The 24,229-nt window shown below is 34.5% G+C and overlaps 1 protein-coding gene across 1 annotated transcript in view; it reads left to right on the top strand.

Moving 5' to 3' along the window:
• LOC149546541 (cytochrome c oxidase subunit 5b-2, mitochondrial-like) overlaps positions 1-24,229 on the top strand; it is a 70,275-nt gene that overhangs the window by 37,001 nt on the left and 9,045 nt on the right. The window contains exons 4-5 of the mRNA XM_089791247.1: positions 16,939-17,005; positions 20,482-20,561. Coding sequence (XP_089647373.1) covers positions 16,939-17,005; positions 20,482-20,561 — 147 coding nt within the window. The remainder of the gene's footprint in view (positions 1-16,938; positions 17,006-20,481; positions 20,562-24,229) is intronic.

The raw sequence follows: 24,229 nt of genomic DNA on the forward strand, positions 1-24,229 counted from the left end.
CCTGGGAATGGCCAAGTCTTGACCGGAAGGAAATCCTTCCACTCACCTTCAAATGTTCTAAATTTGTCTCTAATAGCCACCAATGACTTGAATGTCGAGACAAAGGAAGGCAAGAAATTTCGCCTACCTTGAATTATATCATGGATCCCATCTTTAATTTTGTGCAGTTGAGTCGATATTTCTTGCATGTTGCTCCCGTTGTCTTGTGGAAGGGTTGCGTGATGCAACTGTTGGACAGGTTGGCAATCTCTCCAATACTTGTTCTCGGCCTCTAACTTTACAATTTTTTCGTTTGCCTTTCTCAACCTTTCTCTAATTGAAACCATGCCTTCTTGGATCTCCTCACATTCCACGTCATCAGTGATTTTTCCCAAGTTATGTTCTACTATCTCATATTCTTGGGCTACAATCTCATCTATTGCCTTGCTAACCTTTGGTATAGCAATCTAAACTTTTCGGTGACCCTCATCATTGCTCCTGATTATCTTTGCCACCATTTCTGTGATTTGTCTTTGTTTCTTGCTATCATCGTTTTCCACTAACCCTTGAATATCTTCAATTGTTTGGACAGTCAACACCTCGCCTCTTGGCATAAGCATTTGCCTTAACCATAGTGGTGCAGTGCATCTCCCCAAATATGGTTTCGGTTCGACTAGCAAAGCATCACCTACGGCCTTGGGCGCTGGCTTATTTCCTTAATATCAATTGGCCTATCCTCTTCTTCACTAGTGACTGTCACATCATCTCCATGTTGGTTCTTCGAGAGAGGGGAGTACTCGGTACTGTTGCTGTAACTGCCTGATTCCAAATCAGAGCTCACCTCCACCATGGCCCCTTGTCCACTTATATTATCTTCTTGGCCTCTAGCCTCAATTATGCTCTCCCTTGACGGTGCTGTATTCCATCACTTTGTTGGAGGCTCTTGATGTTCTTTACTTTTTGCAACCTCCAAATTTCTCTTCTTGCTCTCAACTATTCTTTGTTGCTGGCTATTGCCTTCACCTTTTTGTCCGATTGATTTCGCTAGACCTTCTTCCTTTGGTTTCATCTTCTCATAAGTAAGGTGTACCTTCTGACTTTGTAATTGCCTTAACTTCTCATTGTACCACGAGTCGGTGTGTAGATCAGCAGTCCTTGTAACTACTTCCAAGGAAGGATCCTGATGATCATCCCAATCCACTGGGCCCAATTCTGTTCCATTCACTGTATCATAATCTTCTCTTAGCACATTTTCATCATCTTCTAGTTGGTTAGGAATATCAAGGCCTCTCCATCTGATTGCCCTCATCATGCTCACTAACAACCTTGAGAAAGCTAGCTTCCTCACATGAAAGTCATCTTGTGCATTGGCCTAGAAATCTTCTATAGTAGGAACGTGTCTAAATGTATTTCCGTGAGATGCCTTGACAAGGCCATTAGGATCAAATCCTTGTCTTGCTCTATACCATCCTAGACGACACCATTCTAACTCTTTATCTGTAGCTGCAAAGGCGACAGGATTGGGACAAGTATCATTGCCTATTCCAAATGAGAAGAAAATCCTTGTCTCACCTTTGAGTTTCATCATCTTGTCATAATGCTCCAATTGCCTAGCCAACTCTACCAAAACTACCTTGTCGGGTGGGTACCTTGGAAGTCTCTTCGGACAAACTCTACTTCTTGCTACTCTAATATACGTGAATTATGGAAATTGAATTAACTAACTCCCACACTTCTTAATTTTTGCTTTCGCTTCCGAGAGAGCCTTTTAGCAGGTGTCCCTTGTAATATCCTTACCATTTTCATGGCAAAGGGGTCATAAAACATCTTATAATCTTTGGTGTTATGCAAATGAAGCTATGGATAGCACTCGTACCAAACATTGCCTTGGCCCATTGCCAATCACTCTTAAGGCCTTAAGTCCAGGATTTTCATATAATCTTGCAATCAGATAGAAAAGATAGGATCTCATATAGAATTACTTTTGATTTTGCACTGACCTAAGTTGCAACTCTAAATTCTCACTTATAATTCTAGCCGAATCAAACTCTCTTTCCATTTTCAATTTCATCAATAAAGTAATTCATCTAGTCCTCGAATTGCATACCTTGAGCTATGCCCATGATTCGGCTGAGAAGCACAATAAGATCGCCATACTCAAATTTGAAATATGATTTGGTGAGCTTTGATGACCTGGTAACTCCTTTCTTGCCTTCGTGTAACCAGTCCTGCTTTAGATGAATGCAATAAGCCTCTTGGTTATCCTAAAATAACTTGGCCGCTTGTTCCATCATTTGCCATTGTCATGCTTTTATACTGAGGAATATTAAATACTTCTTCGACCACTTGTCTGCCGATGTTGGCTATAACACTCCCTTCCCTTCATCAGAAATGATGGACTTAGTAATAATATCAAATTGGGATGCACATTCCATTACCAACTCTAGACAAGGCAAGGTAGGAAGAAAAGCTGCCGCGTGTACAATTCCACTCTTGTAGATTTTTTTGCCATGGGGGATTGTCCGTCTTTCAATCTATCCTTCAACTGTACCATGTTCACTGTATCGATATTGGTATCGCTTACTCACCTCACTTTCGAGAAGAAGGTGGTCTTAGGCATCATGTCTTCTTTGTCATTTTTTGGTATTTGTTCCTTTTAGGTGCTTGCTTACACTTCCCTTTAGGTTCTTGCTTGCACTAACATTTACCATTTTAAACACTTATTTCTGCCCTTTCGTTCTAAATGATATGGACTATACTTATCAATCTCCAACCTACTTTCTATCGATGGAATCTAGCTTATTTCTATCTCTCCAAGTTCTATCTCTACACTTATCAATCTCCAAATTTCAATCCTAAGGGTGGGACTATCACTTATTTTTGCCTCTTCGTTACCTTAGGATGGACTACACTTATATCTCCCAATTTCAAATCTAGGGTGGTCTAGCTTATTTTTGCCTCTCCAAGTGTCTTATCATGAAATCTACACTTATATTTCCCAACTTCAGCCTATCAATGGAATGATGAAGTGGTGGATGATGAGTGCAAGAAGAAAATAAGGGAAATGAATCAAAAGCAAGAACAAGGAATAGAATCCGCCTTCACCAATCTTCACCTCTAAAAATGAATAGAATTTTACTTTAGATCTGCCCTTACCAATAATTGGACCGTCTTCAAATTCGGATCAGATCTCGAAAATTTCCTGCTTCCTTGCAAATAATGATGCCCTAGCAAACATTAGAATTTCAACTTACTTGAAATTGCCCACACATGCCAAAAATCAGACCTTAAATCATATAGGCTCTTCACCAAATAAAATTGCCCAATTCTGGAAGGAGGAATTGCTGCCAAAGAAATTCGCCCAAGCAAGAAGGAAAAAAGTCCCCAAGAAATGGAGAAATATGCCCCAAGAAGAAATTGCCCAAGTCTGAATTCCACCTTTAGAAGAAAATCACACATCCAAGGAGGAGAAGGAAAACGGAATGAGAAAATAAGAGGGGAAGCCCCTCTTATACGAAACCTTTTGCCTCTCCAAGTGGGCCAACCTACTTGAGGGAAAACAAAATTAAATTAGCTATTTAATTAATGGCCCATAGTTAAATGCAACATTAAAATTACTTAGTCCATAGTGAAATTGGCCCATTTAATTGCCAGTTTTGATCAAAAATTGCAAAATAAAAACAAGGTACGGTTAGGGGATGCCCAAATTTTCATTTAGTAATGTTTTGGCAATTAAAATATCATTAAAATCGAATTTAACAAGCTAAAATCAATTTTAAATTCCAATTTACCAATTTCTTTTAACATTTAAAAATCTTCTAGGCAAAATTTCAACTCAATTAATGCAATTTTGTAATTTAATTCAATTTTAATTTTGCAATACCATTTCAATTTTTTAACACCAAAATAATCCTTTCTTTTGGTATTCGAAATTCAAACTCCAATTCCAATTTCACTATCAAAAATTTCCCTTTCCACCCAAAAAAAATTCAAGATTTTCCAAAACAATAAAATGAAAAATTTTATTTTGAAAAATGCTCAATCTTATTCAATCATTATACCAAATTTTGAAAAATCTATCTAAGTGCAAAATTTGCAATTCTATCCTTCTTGATACCGTTCTAACCATCGAAAGAACGTTGTTTTTTTTGAAACCCGTTTGGCCTAAGGATAAAATTACGTGTTCCGGAAAATCAAGTTTCGCATTGGATGAAAAAAAATAAAAAATCAAATCACATCCCTCCTAGCCCGAAGGCGTCCAAGGTGTAAAAATCGTCAAATCGGAAACCTTTGGACAACTCCAAATTTGCTAAGGCAACCGAAAAAAGGGGGTCCCCAAGAATTTTGGGGCGATGGTGTGAAAACCTCACAACATATACCTTGGCTCCCCAAACATGTTGATTACATAATATGACGACATATTTTGAGAAAATCTTCTTTGAAGATCACACTATGAATCAAGCTGAACATCATCAGGCTAACTCCTCAATCCTCATGAAGGTGGAGCTCTGAGCTGAATTCTGTAGCTTTCAGCCTTAAACTCTCAAATCACAAACCTCAAACTATTTTCAACAACCACTCATAATGAGCTTCTCACGTGCATGGCTTAGTCATGCTCTCTTTGACCCTCGTAAAGGTGATATTTCTCTATCATATTCTCATGCTCTCTAGACAACCATCCTTACTCAATTTCTTTACCAAACCCTAAACTTGTCTTCAGAACACAACCTTCACAACACGTCTATTCTCCAAAGCCGTTAGCTTCAACAACGAAGACTAAGCAAGAAAGACAAACGCCAAAAATGCTTCTCATGCAAAAACATCATCTCAAAGCGAGAATTTAACTTGAGATGATGGAAATCCTCCATCTTTCTTGCTACAAACTTCCAAGATGAACTTGTTATAGTTTATCTATGTAATAGCTTAGGTGAATTTTTAGAGGTGTTGTGAAGTGTTACGAAGAAAACTTCTATTACCATGGTCTGAATGAGACTTTTAATGAGCTTATTTATATTGTTATGACCCTTGATATCGCCAATGAGCAATGTAGATCAGCGCATTCTTAGCAACAGGTATCAACAGATAAGGCATTGATGGAACTAAACTTACAATTACCCACTTTTGGTCTTAACTTCTCGAAAACCAATTCAAAACTCATGGTAACATCTCTTGAACATCAAGTTAACAAACCCAAAAAATAGATAGCAAGTTAGCAACCAATCAATATATTAAAATACTCATAGAACTGATGATTGAGATCATCTACTCTTAAACAAATATTAATTAATATCATCAGGTATTGATCGATAAACAGATGAATAATTTCCATAGCGTGCTTAACTATATAATGAGGAGGGCAAATTTATATGTAAGGTATAAATTTTCCAATTGGAGGAGATCATTGTCTGGGGTAGAGTTGCATCTTTGTAGGCACTACAAGAGAAACTTAAGAGATCCCAAATGATTTTACAGCTGTTGAAAACATTAAAAACTTTCAACTTAAAACCTGCCCAAAGAACACTACTTTATAGTTTATTCCTATTAAAACCGGTAAAAACTACTTTCATCCACTAGTAGTGTCTCAAAATTACAAATCGAAGACCACCTCTCTGCATTTACCAAATAGGAACAACAAAACAGACTGCATGGAAAGACTGGGCTGTGATGTCTGCTTTCTAAAATAGGATTTATATAAATAATGATGATAAAAATTTAAAATATAAAATACATTGGAATACAATTATAGTTGATCAAAATGCAAATTGTTCAAAGCATACATACATACAGAGCAAAGGAAAATCAAGAGAATCTGACAGACACATTGTGAGAAGGCAGGGCAATGAACCATCTTTAGAAAGCAGAGCAAAGAGGGGGGCTAAGAGAAAACGAAAGGAAAAAGACAGAGTAGTAGGAATCACATGAAGACTATGGAACGTGAAACTGCATGAATACTTTTTGGTTGGTAAAAAAAAGCTATTTTTAGAGTATAAATTAATTTGCTAATATTAGTAAATATATAATAATATTTTAAATTGGGATATATCATAATTAATTATTTTTTAAATCAATAATATTCTAATTACTATAATATTAATATTTTAATGCTGTAATATATAATCATATTTAACATGTAATATATCATTAGTAGTAATTGGACTAAGACCATATAAATGATTTTAAATGTTGAAATTAATAGTCTTATAACTAGATATATGGTCAAGAATCATGTCTATATCAAGAAATGTTACTATGTAATATATGGGAATCAATACACATTCCCAAAGGCATATAAAGCACCATTGCAAACCACAGAAAGAAAGGCTTCGACAAGAACGGAATCATCGAATGAAATAAAAGGTATACCCACAGATTATAGAGAAGTAACACAGCAGGTAATATCGAATAAGGAGACATTAATGATGGAAATTTTGTCATTGATGCCAAAACCAATAAGTAAAATTGATGGAAGTATTGGTTGTCATTGATGACAAATATGAAGCAATATATAAAAGCAATAAAGAATTAAGACAATCATATACACTAGAGTGGAAAAGAAAGAAAGCAGTAATATGGAATAAGGCAGAGACTATGTAAGCTGTAATGAAGGGAAAATGAAATGATTGGGCATATAATAATTGGACTGTACAAAAGCATACTTGGTAGTGATAAGAGGACAGGATAGCATAAGCAGCAACTACATCAATACCTTGAATGATAACTTGTTTGCTACATGGCAAAACAAATACAACAGCAACAGAATAGATGCTAAAGTGGCAAGTTCGTAAATGACAATAGCAACCAACTCATGATGAATAAAAATGAGCAGAGGTTACTTGAATGGTGACAATATAAATTAATGGCAAGTATGAACAGCAATACTCAATGATGATGACATTATCAGACATAAATGTTCTCTTCAAGCAGTAATAGAATTACCACACAAGCAGTGTTGTTCATAAGCCCATTAAAGGAAGAACTGTGAGAACGCACAGTAAGCAAATTCTGATAAGATAGAAGTTAGCAAATACAAGAATACATGATATCAGTTTTTGAAGACAATAGGAGGTATTGTATGGCTCTATTCTTGGACGTCTATGTGCATTCGCTGAAGAGGAAACGAGCTATCGATTGATAGATTTAAGTGCAAACTGGTGACGTTAATAAAAGAATTACCATGTTCAAAATATTTGGTGCCATCAACAATATGTTTGAGCAGCATTAAGTTTTAACTACGATTCTGTAAAAGAAGTCAAATAAAGTATTTCCAGTAAAAGGAATGATATCTATGAATTCTAATGGCCCGACAGTTTTGATGCCAATACGCAACAATCAAACAAGTCAGATGTATTATCACGCATATGACTAAAACAGCGACAATATTTTTGGTGAAGCCAAAGGAGCCCACAATTAGTTTGAAGGACTCCACGTCAAAAGGTAAACATAGGGCTCGATAAATTGATAAGTAAAGGAAGCCCGATGCAGATTATTTTTTAAAGGAGCACAATAAATATAAAGTTTAAATGGCAAAACATTATACACGCTATGACGACAAGAATGGATTCAGAAAATATTATAGTGAAAAAGCAGCTTGTTGATAAGCGGCTGCTTGTGTAAGAATCAGGATAAGTAAAATACCAAACAAATGCCACATCACTTAATTCAGTGAAGCAATGGTTGAATATTAAACGATGGCGAGTAATAGAGAGTCCGACGTATATCCAGCGAACTAAACATTTTCTCTGATTTAGATGATGTATTTTCGTAAACATGAAGTATGATAAGGATATCGTGTTGCATAGTCATAACAGGGGCAGAAGAAATAATTGTGATTCCAGTGGCATATCAGAACGAGATAATTAAGTGGGGGCCAATGCATGGAAATGAAGATATACGGCAACTTGGAAGACTGAAATCATAAGAGTAGAAGACAAGAAGATGGAGCCTGATAAAAGATATAGGTCAGGTTATATGATGGACAAAATGCTTGAAATGGAACTACAACAAAATTTATCTCTATAGGTGTACAATGATATTGGATATAAAAATATAAGACCAGATGCCTACACAATATTATACGGACGATATAATGGAGACGTAAGCCAACATGAAAACAAGGATACGATATAATTTTGAAACATCATTATCAAAGAAATAAGGGTTTGATATATTAAAAAGGTTGTTGTTATTAATTAAGAAAATCTTACTATAAAGTAAGGTTAAAAGGTTTAGATTCTAATGAACCAATGTTTCTCTTGGGCAAGAGACTGTTGAAAACAATCATGCAATTGTATGTTGTCTTTGATGTTACACAAATTGTCAAGCCTTTACCGAGCAATCTGTGATTGCCGAGCTTACTTGGGCATTGAAGACAGTTTCTTGTTTATGCTGAGCGTTCCAGATATAACCAAGTTCAGAGTTAGTTCTTACCGAGCTCACTCGAGCATCGAAGGCAGATCCTGTGTTAACTGAGTTTACTTGGTTACCAAAGGAAAGTTAGCGTGGATTCTATGTTGACCGAGTTCACTTGGTTACCAAAGGAAAGTTAGCATGAAGACAGTATTGACCAAGTTGGGTTGGTTAACGTTAGAACTCATGTTCTAACCAACTTGGGTCGGTTAATGAAGGGATTCTCAGTGTTAACTGAGAACTGAATTTTGTAATAGCCAATTGTTAGCATATTGAGTCTGATAAATTTATTGGTTAATACAATCCAACTTAAGGGTTAATATTTGATTGATTAAAAGAGTATTTGAGCGGACTTGACAAGGTGAATCAAATATATGAAAGGTCAAGTTGAAGATTGAACTATGGAATTGAAGAAGATGAATGAAGGAAGCGAGTTTGAAGGATATCTGTAAGGGCAAAGCATCCGAGTTGACTGAGCTTCAAAGAACATTCTGATCAAAGAGGATCAAGTAATGAAGCTAGAATTGAGATCTGAATCTGCAAAGTTAGTTCCATTAGCATCAAGAGCTTCATTGTTACTCTCTAATAATTATAGTAGTGAATCAAATCTCTTAACAAAGTTAGCTTAACGACTATTTGGCAAATCCTCTAGCAAGGTGGCATATCTAGATTGAAGTGTCTGAAGACCTCTAACAAGATCACTCCTAACAGGGTGAATTAAATCCTCTCTACGGTCATACCTAACAGTGTGTTTTGTAACCTTTAACAAGGTCCTAACAGGGCTCGCTTCAAAAGAGTGAAAAATAATAACTAGTTGCAATTGGTTGTTTTCCCAAATTAGGTTTCCACGTTAAATCTTGATGTCTCATGTGTTCATGTTATTTGCTTTATGTTTTTGCGACTAAGTTAATTAAGGTTAATCACATTTAACATCTTAAGATCTGCATGTTTAGTGTTAATTGAGTTACATCAATTTATTCATTGTTAGCCTATTGATAATGATTCAGTGTTAACCGAGTTTCAACAAGGAATTGTTTTAAAGTTATATTGACATCTCAAGGGACTTGGATTTGTTTTTGTCGTAATTGATTCACCTCGCTCCTCTCAGTTACTCCTTTACATTTCCAATAATTGGTATTAGAGCGTTTGGTGCTTGCAGATAAGATTTCAAGGACCTAAGCTAAAGATCAAGATGTCTTACAGAAGGGAGATTCTTAAGCTAAACAGTGATAACTTCCAAACATGGTAGGAACTCATGAAGCTACATTTGGCAACCATTGGGGACATAGACCTGAAATATCTGGAGAACAAATATGTGGCGCCTAGTTGACCTTTGTCTGTGGATCAAATTGTGGAAAAAAAGAATCATAACATAATGTGATTGACATTGCCTCTACTCTCAGTTATGCTGAATTTGATGAAGTCAAAGATTGTCCTATTGCTCATGAAATGTGGAACAAGGTGAAAGATATCTACAGAGGAGACGACAATGTAAGGATAGCTAAGGCAGAAAGTCTAAGAGGGCAATTTGATTAGATGAAGATGAGAGAAGATGAAAACATCACACAATACAATGAATGAATCAAAGCAAGTATGAGTGCAATTAGAGCATTAGGAGGGAAAATAGATGATGTGATAGTGGTCAACAAGGTACCCAGAACTCTTCCTCTTGTTTATGCAATTAGAATGTCATCTATTCAAGAAATGAGATGTGATCTTAAAAATGATATAACTTTGGATGCACTAGTGGAAAGGTTGACAGCCTTTGAGTTAGATAACTTTGATAACCATGTTCCTAAGTTTGGTAGCATTGAGTCTGCATTTCAAGCTAAACTATCAGTCAAGAAGAGAGGTGGAAAATCTAAAAGCATAAGGTTTGATAGTGAAGATGAAGATAATTCTGATGATGATCTTGAAGTCATTGAAGCCCTGCTTGCAAGAAGATTCCCAGAAGGCAAAGGAAAGTGCAAAGGTAAAGATTCCCCCTGATCAAACAGCTTATGAATTATGGTATGGCTATAAACCCAATGCATGTTATTACAAATTATTTTCAAGCAAATGTTATATTTTGAAAAAATCTAGGAAAGGAAAATTTGGTGTGAAAAGTGATGAAGGAATATTCACGGGATACTCCAATAAGAGAAGTATATAAATGTCTGAATCTTACTACTCACAAGATTATAGACAATGCATATGTGAAAATTGATGATATTGTAGAAAAGAGTGAAGAACAAAGCAGAAAAGAACCCAAAAACTATAGGAGCTTTGTCTACTTTCAACCTGATACTATACTTGAGATTCAAGCAAATGCAATTGGAAATGAACAGTCTTCATCACTTGAGTCTCCAAAATTCCTAGTTCAACCCGAGTTGCAGCCAGTATAGCTTGAGTCATAGTCTGAAGGACTCAAGTCTTAGTTAGAAGGACTTGAGTTTTAGCGAGTGCAAATTGAGTCATAGTTTGACAAACCCCAGTTAAAGATAGCAAGACCCGAGCCTGATTGAAAAGATCATTTTGAGCATGGTGAATAGAGTGAAATAAGTTCTAATTCCAAGGAGAAGGTACTTGTATTGGCTAGATATGCCAGAAGGCATCATGCACTTGAGAAAATCATTGGAGATCAGTCTAAAGGCACAATGACAAGGAACAAATTAAAGGGTGCATGTTTGCTTATTGAATTTGAACCTAGAATTGTTACAGATGCATTAGAAAATGAAAGTTGGATTGAGGCAATGAATGAAGAGTTTAAACAAATTGAAAGGAACAAAACTTGGACTCTTGTTCCTAGACCCAAGGACAAAAAATTAATTGGCACAAAATGGGTATTCAGAAATAAGTTGAATACAAATGGAGAAGTTTCAAGAAATAAAGCAACGTTAGTATGCAAAGGATATGCTCAAGAAGAAGGTATTGATTATGGAGAGACTTTTGCTCTTGTTGTTAGACTAGAAGGTGTTAGAACACTACTTGCTTATGCTGCACATAAAGGATTCAAAGTATATTAGATGGATGTGAAGTCAACATTCTTGAATGAGATCTTAGAAGAGGAAGTCTATATTGAGCAACCGGAATGTTTCATAGATCCTAACAAAAGGGCTATGGTTTGCAGATTACACAAAGCTTTGTATGGTCTCAAACAAGGCCCCAAAGCCTAGTATGAAAGATTGCATAAATATCTTATAAAGATTGGTTTTCAAAGGACAAATGAAAACAACCATCTATACATCAAGGAGATATTGAAGAAATTTGGAGTGGAGGATTCTAGACTAGTTGGAACACCTATGTCTACTGGACATAAACTTTCCAAAAATGATGATTCCAAGGAGGTAGATTAGACTACATATAGATCAATGATTGGAAAACTTTAGTATGTGGAATTCACAAGACTTGATATTGCATTAGCAGTTGGTATGGTGGCTAGATTCTCTGCTAATCCTAAGGAAAAATCACACGATGACAATAACAAGAATTATGAGATATCTAAAAGGTACTGAAGATTATAGTTTGTGGTATAAGAAAGGAGACAACTTTAGTGAATGCTGATTAAGTTGGAAGTATTGATAATAGGGAAAACACTAGTGGTGGAGCATTTTTTCTTGGAAAGAGGCTAGTGTCTTGTACAAGCAAGAAGCAAAATTGCATATCTAAGTCTATAGCAGAAGCAAAATATGCTGCAAAAGCAGTTAATTGTTCCAACATCCTTTGGTTCAAACAATTGTTGTCAGGAATGAAGGAAGAAATCAAGGATCCAATAGTTATCTTATGTGATAACATTAGTGCAATTAACACATCCATGAATCTAGTGATGCATACCAAGAGAAAGCACATTGCAATAAAATATCATTTTTTGAGACAATTAGTGCAAGACAAAGAGGTTAGATTGGAATATGTGAATTCAAAGGAACAAATTGCAGACATATTCACCAAGCCATTACCTAAGGATGCATTCTTGTATCTAAGAGGTAAGCTAGTGATCATTCCCCTAACTGAAGCTTACTAATCAGATTTTAGTGATGCATCAACTAAGCATTTTGAAAATCAGTCAATTTGATGCAGTATTGTCAGAGTAGATTGCAAATGAATTAGTACATTAGTTACCGGCAAATTTTATTGATTGTTGTCTTTGGCATGAGATGCCAAAGAGGGAGAGTTTGATGTCATATTAGATGAGAAATTTTGTACAAAAATCACAGGGAGAGTTTGTTGTTAGAGAAAGAAATTGCAATGAGTACAATTAGGAAATTATTCTAGAGGGAGAGATTGATGTCAGAGGGAGTTCTCACTGATAGAGGGAGTTCTCATGGATGAGAATCAGAATGAAACTAAGGATATTATCCTTACTTCTGTTTTGCTCTAAAATTTCTTTGTATCATGACATGTTGTGTTGCCATCAATGCCAAAAAGAGAGATTGTTGAAAATAATTATGCAATTGTATGTTATCTTTGATGTTACACAAAATGTCAAGCCTTTACCAAGTAATTAGTGATTGTCGAGCTCACTCGGGCTTTGAAGACGGTTTCTTGTGTATGCTGAGCATTCCAGTTATAACCAAGTTTAGAGTTCTTACTGAGCGCACTCGGGCATCGAAAGTAGATCCTGTGTTAACCAAGTTTACTCGGTTACCAAAGGAAAGTTGGCATGGATCTTGTGTTGATCAAGTTCGCTTGGTTACCAAAGGAAAGTTAGCATGAAGACAATATTGATGAAGTTGGGTTGATTAACGTTAGAACTCATGTTCTAACCGAGTTGGGTTGGTTCTATATTAGCCGACTGTCAGCATTTTGAGTATGATAAATTTATTGGTTAATACAAGCCAACTTAAGGGTTAATATTTGATTGATTAAAAGAGTATTCAAGCGGACTTGACAAGGTGGATCATATATATGAAAGGTCAAGTTGAAGATAAAAGTATGGAATTGAAGAAGATGAATGAAGGAAGTGAGTTTGAAGGATATCTGTATAGGGCAGAGCAACTGAGTTGACCGAGTTGCAAAGAACATTGTGATCATAGAGGATCAAGTAGCCAAGCCAGAACAAAGATCTGAATCTGTAAAATCAGTTGCATCAACAATCAGGTCAAGTCATTATTACTATGTAATAATTGTGGCAGTGAATCAAATCTCTTAACAAAGTTAGCTTGACAACTATTTGACAAATCCTCTAACAAGGTGGTATTTCTAGATTGAAGTGTCTGAAGACTTCTAACAAGGCCACTCCTAACAGGGTGAATTAAATCCTCTAACTAGGTCACACCTAACATTGTGTTTTGTAACCTTCAACTAGGTTGGCTTCTAATAGGGCTCACTTCAGAAAAGTGGAAAACAATAACTAGTTGCAATTGGTGGTTTTCCCAAATTGGGTTTCCACGTTAAATCTTGGTGTTTCATGTGTTAATGTTATTTGCGTTATGTTTCTGCAACTAAGTTAATTAAGGGGAATCTCATTTAACATCGTAAGATCTGCATATTCAGTGTTAACCGAGTTTCAGCAAGGAATTGTTTTAAAGTTATATTGACATCTTGAGGGACTTGGATTTATTTATGTGGTAATTGATTCACCCCCTCCCCTCGTAGTTACTCCTTTAAATTTCCAACACAGACATAGCTTTTAAACTTATATTAAAAGATATAGATATGAATGAGAGAGTAAGGTATGTGAACGAGTATATAAGAGGAAGATTGCGATTAGTATTTCTGGAATAATAGTTAAGCATGTAGAAAAATATCAAGGAAAGAAATAAAGTGTGGAGAATCATTTGTATAAAGAAGGCGCGGCCCATAAGTCAGAGAAAGCAGTAAAAAGAATGTGAAGTACAAAAGTTTGAGATATGTGTTAAATAGAAGATAATAATTAAGTTGAATTAGTTCTGATGTATTGAAGAATAATCAGATTTATATGTGTCAGGTTTGATATATAAGAAGATCAATACAGATGTAACAGTGAGGTAATTAGAAAAGTAAAAGTGTAATCATACCAGGAAAGAAGTGTGAATTGAATTGATATACATGTGTGCTGCATTTAAAGATTCATGCAGATATAGATATTAAAAGAGGGAAAAAAGGGAAAAAACGTATATATATATCAAATATACATATAGAAGAGGAAGTGTTTTTGAAAAGGAAGAGTTATGTTAGATCCATCATCTGTTGAGCAAGCAACGTTGACAAGGTGGAAGAGCAGTGTGTGCGCAATGGGTTGGTACTCACGAAGACAACAGAGAGTTGGTGCTCATAAACATAGAGGTTGGAGCCTCTAGTAGGTTGAAGCGTACTTATCTTTGTAAAAGAACAAGTTTATATAAAAGCAATTACTTTGCCGTGGTTTTCTTCCGCATTGGTTTTCCACATAAACATGGTGTCATTGTGTTCATATGCATAATTGTCTATTTCAACATTTAAAGTTATTAAAACAATTGTTAGGATAAATTTTTTTAAATTGGCTAATGATTCACTCCCCACTTTCAATATAATTGTGTGCTTTTCAATTAAGGACCCAAAGAATATAAAGACTAATACACATAAACCTAGTACGTGTACACTAAAAATATATCATAGTTTAATCTATATGACAGACAGAAGCAATTTAACACAGTAAATCTCTTAGCAGTTTCTATAAGTTCTCAGGGAAATACAAACAGCTCTACAGTCATCTCTGCATTATTATTAATTCTATATATAATTTTTTTTTGAAAGTTATGGAGAAGCAGAAAAAACATGCGCAAAGAAACCCCATATGCGAATGAAAAGGTTATAGTTTTTGCCCACATGGCCTGTGCAGAAGATGTTGCATGGGACAAACCAACAAACAATGACCAAATAATGGCGGCAATTCTTCAAAACATTGCTGAAACCCTTCATGCGGGCTGACTATATGCAGCACTTTAATGGGAAGAAACAATGCCTGAAAAAGAAACACACGGTTATTTGCAGGGAAAAACAAATCTTGATCTGCAAATTGTGATCTTTTGCAAACAAAACCCAACCTCAAGCAGATAATCCTGGATTGGAAGACCCGCGCGAATATGCATTTTTTCTTAATAAATGATTAAAAATTTTCATGGAAAAAATTCCAAGTAAAGAGTCCACAATTTTAGAAAATAAAAAATATCCAAACCTTAAGATCCCACCAACCCGTTCTGATACCATGTTATTATAAATCGGTATATACAATAGAGATAAGAGAAAAAATCTTCATCATCAAATAAAGCTAGAATTAGAAACTAAAAATTAACTAAAATGGCCATTATAGAAATATTAAAATATTTTAATAGTCATCTGTTAAGATTCCTCCAATTATTGCGTGTTCTAGGTCAAGATTTTCGGGACCCCTGAAAACATTAACCCTCCCAGTGTTTTTGTTTTGAATTGGTGGGCAAAATGATAATATTTGTGGGAATAGATGATTCGGAGGTTGTTGATCCAGAATTTTGTGATGCGGGTATTTTTTGAATTCCCACAAAACTATCTATGGATAATGAGAAAGAAGTGAATCACCTTTCTAGAGCTAGGAACAAAAGAGTCAAGGCTGTTTCTATATATTAATTTTGTCTGTTAATCTTTTTATTAATTTTTTAAATTTTAATCAACTTTTAATCTACTTTATAAAATTAATATATTTATTATTTTAATAATATTAATAATGTAAATAAATTATTAATTTTACTATCAACAATGCAAAATTAGAAAACTAATAGTTAATTAATAGTTTATTATTATGTTAAGAATATTCTTTATTAATTTTATTAATATGGTATGACATTTTTTTTTTTGTCAGAAGGCATATAGCCTGATAATATATAATATAGTGGTTACATAAAAATAATAATAAAAAAGGCTCTTAAAAGCCAAATATCCAACTGGTAAAGCTCCGAAACTAAAAATTATGAAATATTCCTCCGCATTTAAATTTTAAAATTATTAAACACCTCTTATATCGTTGATTATAGTCTGCAGATATGTATGTATTTATGATTTATTTGTTTTTGTATGGGTGAACCTTAAGCAGAATTAATACAACACCATTTTATTTTATTTTATTGAATCCATGAACGAAATCTCCGAAGGCTGAAACCATTGCCTTACAGGTAACAAGATTGGTAAATCAGTTTTCTTTTTGAATTGAATATCACTTACAAATACCTTTCTCATATGAGCATCAACATTAGACCAATACAAGCTCCTTGCGAGGAGATGCATTTGGAATCACCTATAGAAGACCAAGTCTCACTATATAGAAATGCACTTTTTCAGAAACCACCTTCATATTAGAAGCCAACTATGGAAGATCTAGAGACAACTTAGAACTCAACTTTAGATATCCCTATTGGAAGTTAGGTCTACAGAATGAAAACCCAATGCTTTAACCAATTAATCTCTACCTTTTGCACTTGACTCAGTTTATAAGGAAACTCTCATTATTGTTCAAAGTTTAACTTAAGCATAAAACCTTTTCAGAATTTTTTTTCTTATATTGAGTAATCAGTAGTTTTGTTAGTTTGGAGGATCTAAGATTTTCAACATGTAATAGAAATGTTCTGCTTCCCTCCTTTTCAGGAAGCACCTGCTATTGTGCAATCCTATTTTGACAAGCGAATTGTGGGCTGCCCCGGTGGACCTGATGGTGAGTTATTATTGCAATTACACATTGTTAAAATATTCTGAAAATCTAGGGAGATGATCGGCTCTAATGAGCCCTGCTGGCTCTCACTCAAACTATATGCTGAAGATTGGATTTTTAAATTTTTTTCAAATATATGCTTTTTGGTTTTTCAGAAGATGAAATATATAACAATGCATAGAAATTGAAATTACAAATTCTTTCTTCTATATTTTATTTATGCAACATATGCAAAGGTATTGCAAATATATATAATGAACATGTAAATGTGAATCAAACCTATGATCAGACTGGTATACTAATGGCGATTCTCAGACTCTGAGGTATACTGATATTATTGTTTTGCAGATGATAATCAAGATCACAGATGAGTTTCAATAACAATTTTATTGAGGACTGAATGTCAAGTTTGAATGTACATAATTATATCTTGAAATCGTAGATCTGAAGAGGACAAAGCATTTATGTATTTTGATGCTTATCTCTTCATCCTCGGTCTATATTTATAGTGCTATTGATGCCAAGATCATGAGCAGTCATGACTGTTCATAGTATATCTCCTAATGATTAGTCATGATGATTTATGATGAGATGACTTATAGACTTATACAACCTTAGCGTATTTCATTAAATGATAATCATAATTCACCCATCTTGTGAAAATAATAGAAGAAGCATCATAATTGAAATCTGACAGCACATGAGTGATTTTGATGATGAAAGACGATGGATTCACTTGATGGTGTGACTTACTAAAAATAAGTGCTCCCTCCAAGTTTCTTGGAGCCCAAACCAAAAGTTGTAAATAAAAACAGAGAGCATCATTCGACTCCTCTAACTCATCTGGGCTCATCAGAACAATTCATTAACTTACTAAAATAGTAAGTCCCACCAAACGGAGCCATAATCCTTAACATGGTCCTAATCACCAGTATAGGGTACAAGGACCCAATAATAGGCTAAATTCACAACTTTCATGGTCATTTTAAAAATGGGACATTACATTGGCTTATAGTTTATATGCCTAAAATTCTGTATTTATAATCAAAACTTCTTTTTGTTGTTTGGAATCATGTAGTGAGAATATGTTGTATTATCTTGCATGTTATTGTCTTTTTCCCCTTTATGCATGGTGATATAGGATTTCAAACATTTGAAGTTATGTTCTTGTTTTTTTCTATAATGTCTACCTGGGTGTTTTCAGTTTTTCAGTTTTCTTATTTTATACTTGAAATTTCTCTACCTTCAAATAACAACAATTCATTAGTCAATTGCAGACTATTTCCTTTTTCTTCTGGAATACAAGTACTGGATCACTGATATTTGTTTGTGCTCATGAGCAAAATGGAAGCATACAAAAATTCACTGGAATTTGTTGTTCCATTCCTTCTTCTGGGGGATTTATGTACCTGTTCCTTTCGATGCCTTTTGATCACAACATGCAGATGTGAAGTTTTGTACTGTATGACTAAAGTCAGAAGTTGTGGAACCTTTTGTAGTCAAAGAAAGTACAAAACTCTTGAAACTGTGCATACAATTAAGAATTTTACTTTTCTTGCATTTCTAGGATGAAGTCTGTCAGTCATTTTCTTGTTCATATTCTGCGAGTATCGTTTCTTCTGTTTTAATTTCTTAATATTTAAAGACAGAGACCTTTCTTAACTAATCAGTGGTCAAAGACAGTGCACACAAAACGCGCTATGATGCTTAATTAACTAAAATGTATTTAAACTCAAAGTTCTATTTAAATTGTCGATGTTTTCTTTTTTATTGAATCTATTTTCCCTAGAATATTTGATGGAACATACGCTGTCTGCACTGCTCTCTCTCTACCTTGGGACTAGCCCATTTTCACACATTTCAAGTCAGAAATATTTGATGGAAGATATGTTCAGGTGCTCCTTCGCTGTAGATTTGATGGCTCTCTTTTCATATGCAGTTTTCGTTTTAATTCGTCTGGACTATTGCTCCACTCCCATATGTATAGTATTGTTCTATTTTACCAAAGAATATTTTGTACTATTTTATTTCAAGTTTGTATAGCAATTGTTAATCTATTTTGGCATTTCAATGGACTTATTATTTATATTTTGCAGTTTCTTTCAAATTTATAGTAGGCAAATTTAATCATCATTTTTGTTTTGAATTTTTTCCCTGGCCAAACTTAATTTCAATTTTATCATTGCTGAACACAAACTTGAATCTTGTGACATAGCTTTGGATGTGTAGTTGCAGCTAACTAGATGCTTAAATAACATGAACAACTAAAAATAAAAATTATTCATTAAAGTCATGGTTACCGGGAGACCCGTCTCCCCCCTAAAAGTCGCGTCTCGAAGACCGAGACGCGACTCGGAGACCTCAAAAAAGGTTGGAGACTTCATGACGAAGTCTCCTGAAGTCTCCCCGTCTCCTAATCCAAAAAGTGAAGTCTCCCCGAAGTCTCTTGGTAAAATATAAATGTAAAATATAATATTAAATAATTTTATATATTTTAGCCCTCATTTTAATGTCTTTAATACAAAAATTAAGACCACCGACAATTTAAATGATTAAATCATTTAAAATATTTTATTTAATAAATTAATAACTTTAAAAACATTAGAAACACTTTTAAAAAATTATTTTTATTCAACAATTTAAATAATTAAATCATTTAAAATATTTTTGGAGAGATGATTTTTTGGAGAGCATGATAGCTGAAGACCTTGAGATGGATGATCACAACTTTGTGGAGTAGATGATAGTACCATCGACATACTAATACTAGATATATTTCTGTTTTTTGGTTTATTGTACAAAGTGTTCATTTTTGTTTGCATATCGGCAATTCAGCATCAAACTATACTTTTTTGAATTTAAAATTTGAATATGTAATGATAATCTCAGCGATTATCAATCTGATATGATGGTGATCATATGCAATATTCGAAAAACAAATGTCTATGAGATACAATATTGTGATCATATGAGTTTTGAAATCTCTGACTCTATGAGTCTATTTTAATTTTTAATGTGACATTACTATTATTATTTACTTTAGTCTTACAGTATTACTATTTTCAAATTTTGTATTTACTTTTAGTATTAGACTCTTTAAACTATTAAAAAAAATTTTAAAATTTTTTTTTGCCGTCTCCAAGTACCCCTGTCTCCTATTTGAAAAATTGCCGTACCGGTACCAGTACCAGTACCGGAGACCTCGAAGTCTCCCCGTCTCCCGGTGACCTTGATTAAAGTTAAACAGGTTAGCATAGCTTGAACTAGTGTTCTGTGTCCCCAAGTTGCTTTAATGTTCATGCTTTCTCTTTTTTTGCTCTTATCAATTTTCTGAAAGTGTAATTTTATTTCATGTTTTTTTGTAGTATATGTGCTGGACACTTTTGAAAGTCTAGATTATTGTGAGATGCCTATGACATTTTTAATTTTTGACTTCTGATATATATATATATATATTGTATGACATTTATATGTTGCAGATGATGAGCATGAAGTAATATGGTTTTGGCTGGAGAAAGACAAGCCTTATGAATGCCCAGTCTGCTCTCAATATTTTCAGGTATAGTATGTTGAAAAATCCCTTTTTTATTCCATTAAATTGAAGGCTTTAAGCAATATCAATGTTGAGCATACTTGTTGCGAATGGCAAAGTTCCAGTGTCTTGGTATTGAGCTGTATAAATCTTATGATTTGTTGAATGAGTGAATCTACTGGGATCCTAGCCCATGACTACAATAAAAAACAGGGAATTTTCCTGATATGGCTTTATCTGTTTTTCATGTAAGCTTGGGAAATAAATTCAAGTAAGCGAACATCGTTTCAAGAAAGAAACATCCTCATTACAGCTTTTAGGACCATACACTCAAACCAGGGGAAACAATTTGAGATGCTGGCAAAAATACAAATAATTAACACAGAAACCAAAATTGTGTGTTGAAATTCGAAACACCTTTGTGCCTTCGGGATAATCTCAAAAAGTAGCGAGTGTAGGGCTGCCTCTTCCTCCTTCTAGAGAGTAGAGCTTCCATAGTATATTAAGAGTCTAGATCAACAAAGTCATTGGCTTCAGAGTAATGGCATTCAGCTTTTATTTTATGCCCTCTGGGTTTTGGCGAAGGCAGAAAGAGTATCCAGAGTGGAAGGTGGGAGTCAACATTTTCACAACCATAGAAATGTAGGTTTGCAGAGAAACGACAGGTACAAACACTACATTTTCTAATCCATTAGACTTAATCAAAACCTTGGCATGTTCACCCAAAGAAAATTGTCCTGAAAAATACGATATACGTAGTCCCTTGGTTGTCAGGCATTGATTTTCACCTATCTTTTTTTTTTGGGTCACAATTATCTTTTACACCAGACTTTCTGATTGAGAGATTGAAAGTATTTCTCTAGAGGTCCAAACTCATATACAAAGTCCAAAGAACACGAATCCTCCAATTTGGGCCCCTAATCTGAGACACGTCTTTTATGCCTACCTCTGTGGTCCATTGATAAGTAAAACCTGACATCCTTAGTATGACCATAATGAACCAGCCATGGTTTCTCTAAAGCATTCAGAGCCTAGATATCCAATTTCCAGGATTGACTTTTAAAGTTTAATAGTCTTTAAAGGAGGAAGCCTTGGGAGAACTGGACAATCACCTAAAATAGCCAAGGTTGCATGGGTACTCGTACCCACACCCCTGGTACTCGTACCCACGTACCCAAGTACTGGGTACACGTATCCCACGTACCGGGTACTCGGGGGAGAGCATCATAGCTAAGGACCTTGATTAAGATTCTGATTTTTTTTTTTGGTTTTTTGTTTTTGTATTAGCTTGTTGTTTATCAAACTTAATTCAATACCAAATCAGTTTGAAACTTTGATACTCATTAACAATAAACTTTATCACTGTTCAAGTTAAAAGTTTATCATTTGCAATATGTCATTGTCATATGGTTTAGGATCTTCTTGTTCATGTTTAAAGTCTGCCTTCTTTGTTATGCATCTAAGCATTTATCATGTATTATTATTTCAAACATATAGCAAATCTGAAACTGAAAAACAGTACATTACATTTGCAAACTTTATCACTTTTCTTGTTTTGAAAAACCCTTGTCATGACTCATAAAATCAGATTTTTTATAAATATAATAGTGTAATTTTTAAGTAAGTTTGACATACCCAAGTACCTCCGTCCCCAATTATGAAAAATACTTTAAACATTCAGCAATAGCATATATATATATTTGACTTATGGCTTATATTTTCAAATTTCTTGTTTTGAATGCTCAATGTTATGACTCATGACAGATATTTTGATTTTTATATTTTCTATAAAATATTAATTATATAGAAAAAATTAGGCTTACACATGTACCCCCGTCCCCTATTTTGAAAAATATGCTTACCCGTACCCGCTCCCATACCCGTTCCCGTTCCTGTACCCACGTACCCATGCAACCTTGAAAATAGCCCATTTGATTGGAGTAAAAACATCAAAGGGGAAGCCTTCAATAGAAAAAATCGAATCTGAGGGATGCAAGCTAATTGAATTCAATGACTAGCAAATAATTGTGAGCTTTATCATATGCTGATTGTATCAGTTTTTTTCTATTAGAGATAGTATATCAACTTGTTAACAGGAGCAGAACCAAAAACATCACAGAAGATGTCGAGAAGTTCAGCCTGGGATTAACATCGGACTGGAGATAAACTAGCTATATGTTTGGCAGATATACATTATCCACACAAAGAAAAAGATATTAACTATAAACACAACAGAGACTAGTTGCAGCCATCATTATGGCTGCTCCTGTATATGGGATTATCCCAACCATCTCCACAGAAAAATTAAGGTTCTGGACCCTGATCAGATCTGTAGGATTAGCTTGAGTGTCTTGATTATTGTTGTTACTTTCCACATTGTGAAGAACATTGTGCATGAACCTTTCTCTTGGCACCTCCAATATAGCAATAACCTGTGACATTATGTGAGAGGGTGAATTTCATATAAAACCCAGTAAGGTCCTGCTGTCTATGCTGAAAGATTTCCTCATTCCTTTATTTCTAGATGAACCACAAAATTACATTAGTAAGAGAAAACCAAAAAGCATTAAGCTTGTGTTGGTGAACAGATTGTCTTTTCAAATGTTTTAACAAATTCACTCTATGCCCAATGGTATTGGAAAACACAAAATGCTCAAAACAGTCGAGAAAACTTCATATTATTTGTCTTCTGTCTGTATTTTAAAGGTACAGCTTCCTTATAGAATTTTCAATGAATTCAAAGATTATTTTCGCACTTTTACCAGAAAGCACATAAGGTTCTCTCACATACTCTTAGGTAGTGAGGTAAGAATTCATTCAAATAACAAAAAGGAAATTTATCAAACTCTGCTTCAGCAGAACATCTATTTCAAAGAAATGAATAATACCACAACTTGATAACAACTATTCAAGAATCTTAATTTAAACGAACTTACAGTAGGAACAGCAACAGATAACTTGAACCGATAAATTAGAGTTCACAAAGTAACAATGATTTAAATACTTCGAACGCAAAGTTTCCAAGCCAAATTCAAGATTATATATATATATATATATATATATATCTAAAACTTCATGCACACAGTCATTCAACAAGTAAACATATATATGCTATCTTTCGATCACGGTTTTCAAAGTATCTATCTATTAGAATTTCTAGCTATCTATTTTCTAACCCCTAAATAAGTTCAATGCCCTAGCATTTATAGTTTCATTACAGATCCGAAAGGCCTCCATCAAAACCCAGCCGTTTCGGTTTAAACAAGCAACAATTATAAACAAAAAAACAGTTATAAAACAGGTGTCAAAATGTAACTGAAAATAATATCTTGTTCAAGCCTCGCCGCCAGTCTTCTCTTCCTCGCCCACGGTCTGACGCACCAGCTTCGAGCTTCTTAAAGTGTTCATGAACTCCTGCATTGCGTGAGAATGCAGATTCTTTAGACTCAGCAACCTAGCCCTACATGCGTCCTTCCATTTGAACTCCTTTATCTTTAGGTTCTAACGTGGCATGAGGTTCTTGTTGAGACATAACATCGATTCAATATTCGCCAGTGCAGTGAAGTCATTAACGCTTGGTGATTCATTATCTCTAATCTGCTCAACGGCTTGATCGAAGCTCTTAGTCAGTGTCTCAGAATCCATATTCCCGTCATCGAATTGCAAAATCCCTGTAGGATTTACTATCTTCATAT

The sequence above is a fragment of the Cupressus sempervirens genome, chromosome 7, assembly GCF_028749045.1.
Source record: "Cupressus sempervirens isolate cs-2001-9-10 chromosome 7, ASM2874904v1, whole genome shotgun sequence".
Classification (NCBI taxonomy): Eukaryota; Viridiplantae; Streptophyta; class Pinopsida; order Cupressales; family Cupressaceae; genus Cupressus; species Cupressus sempervirens.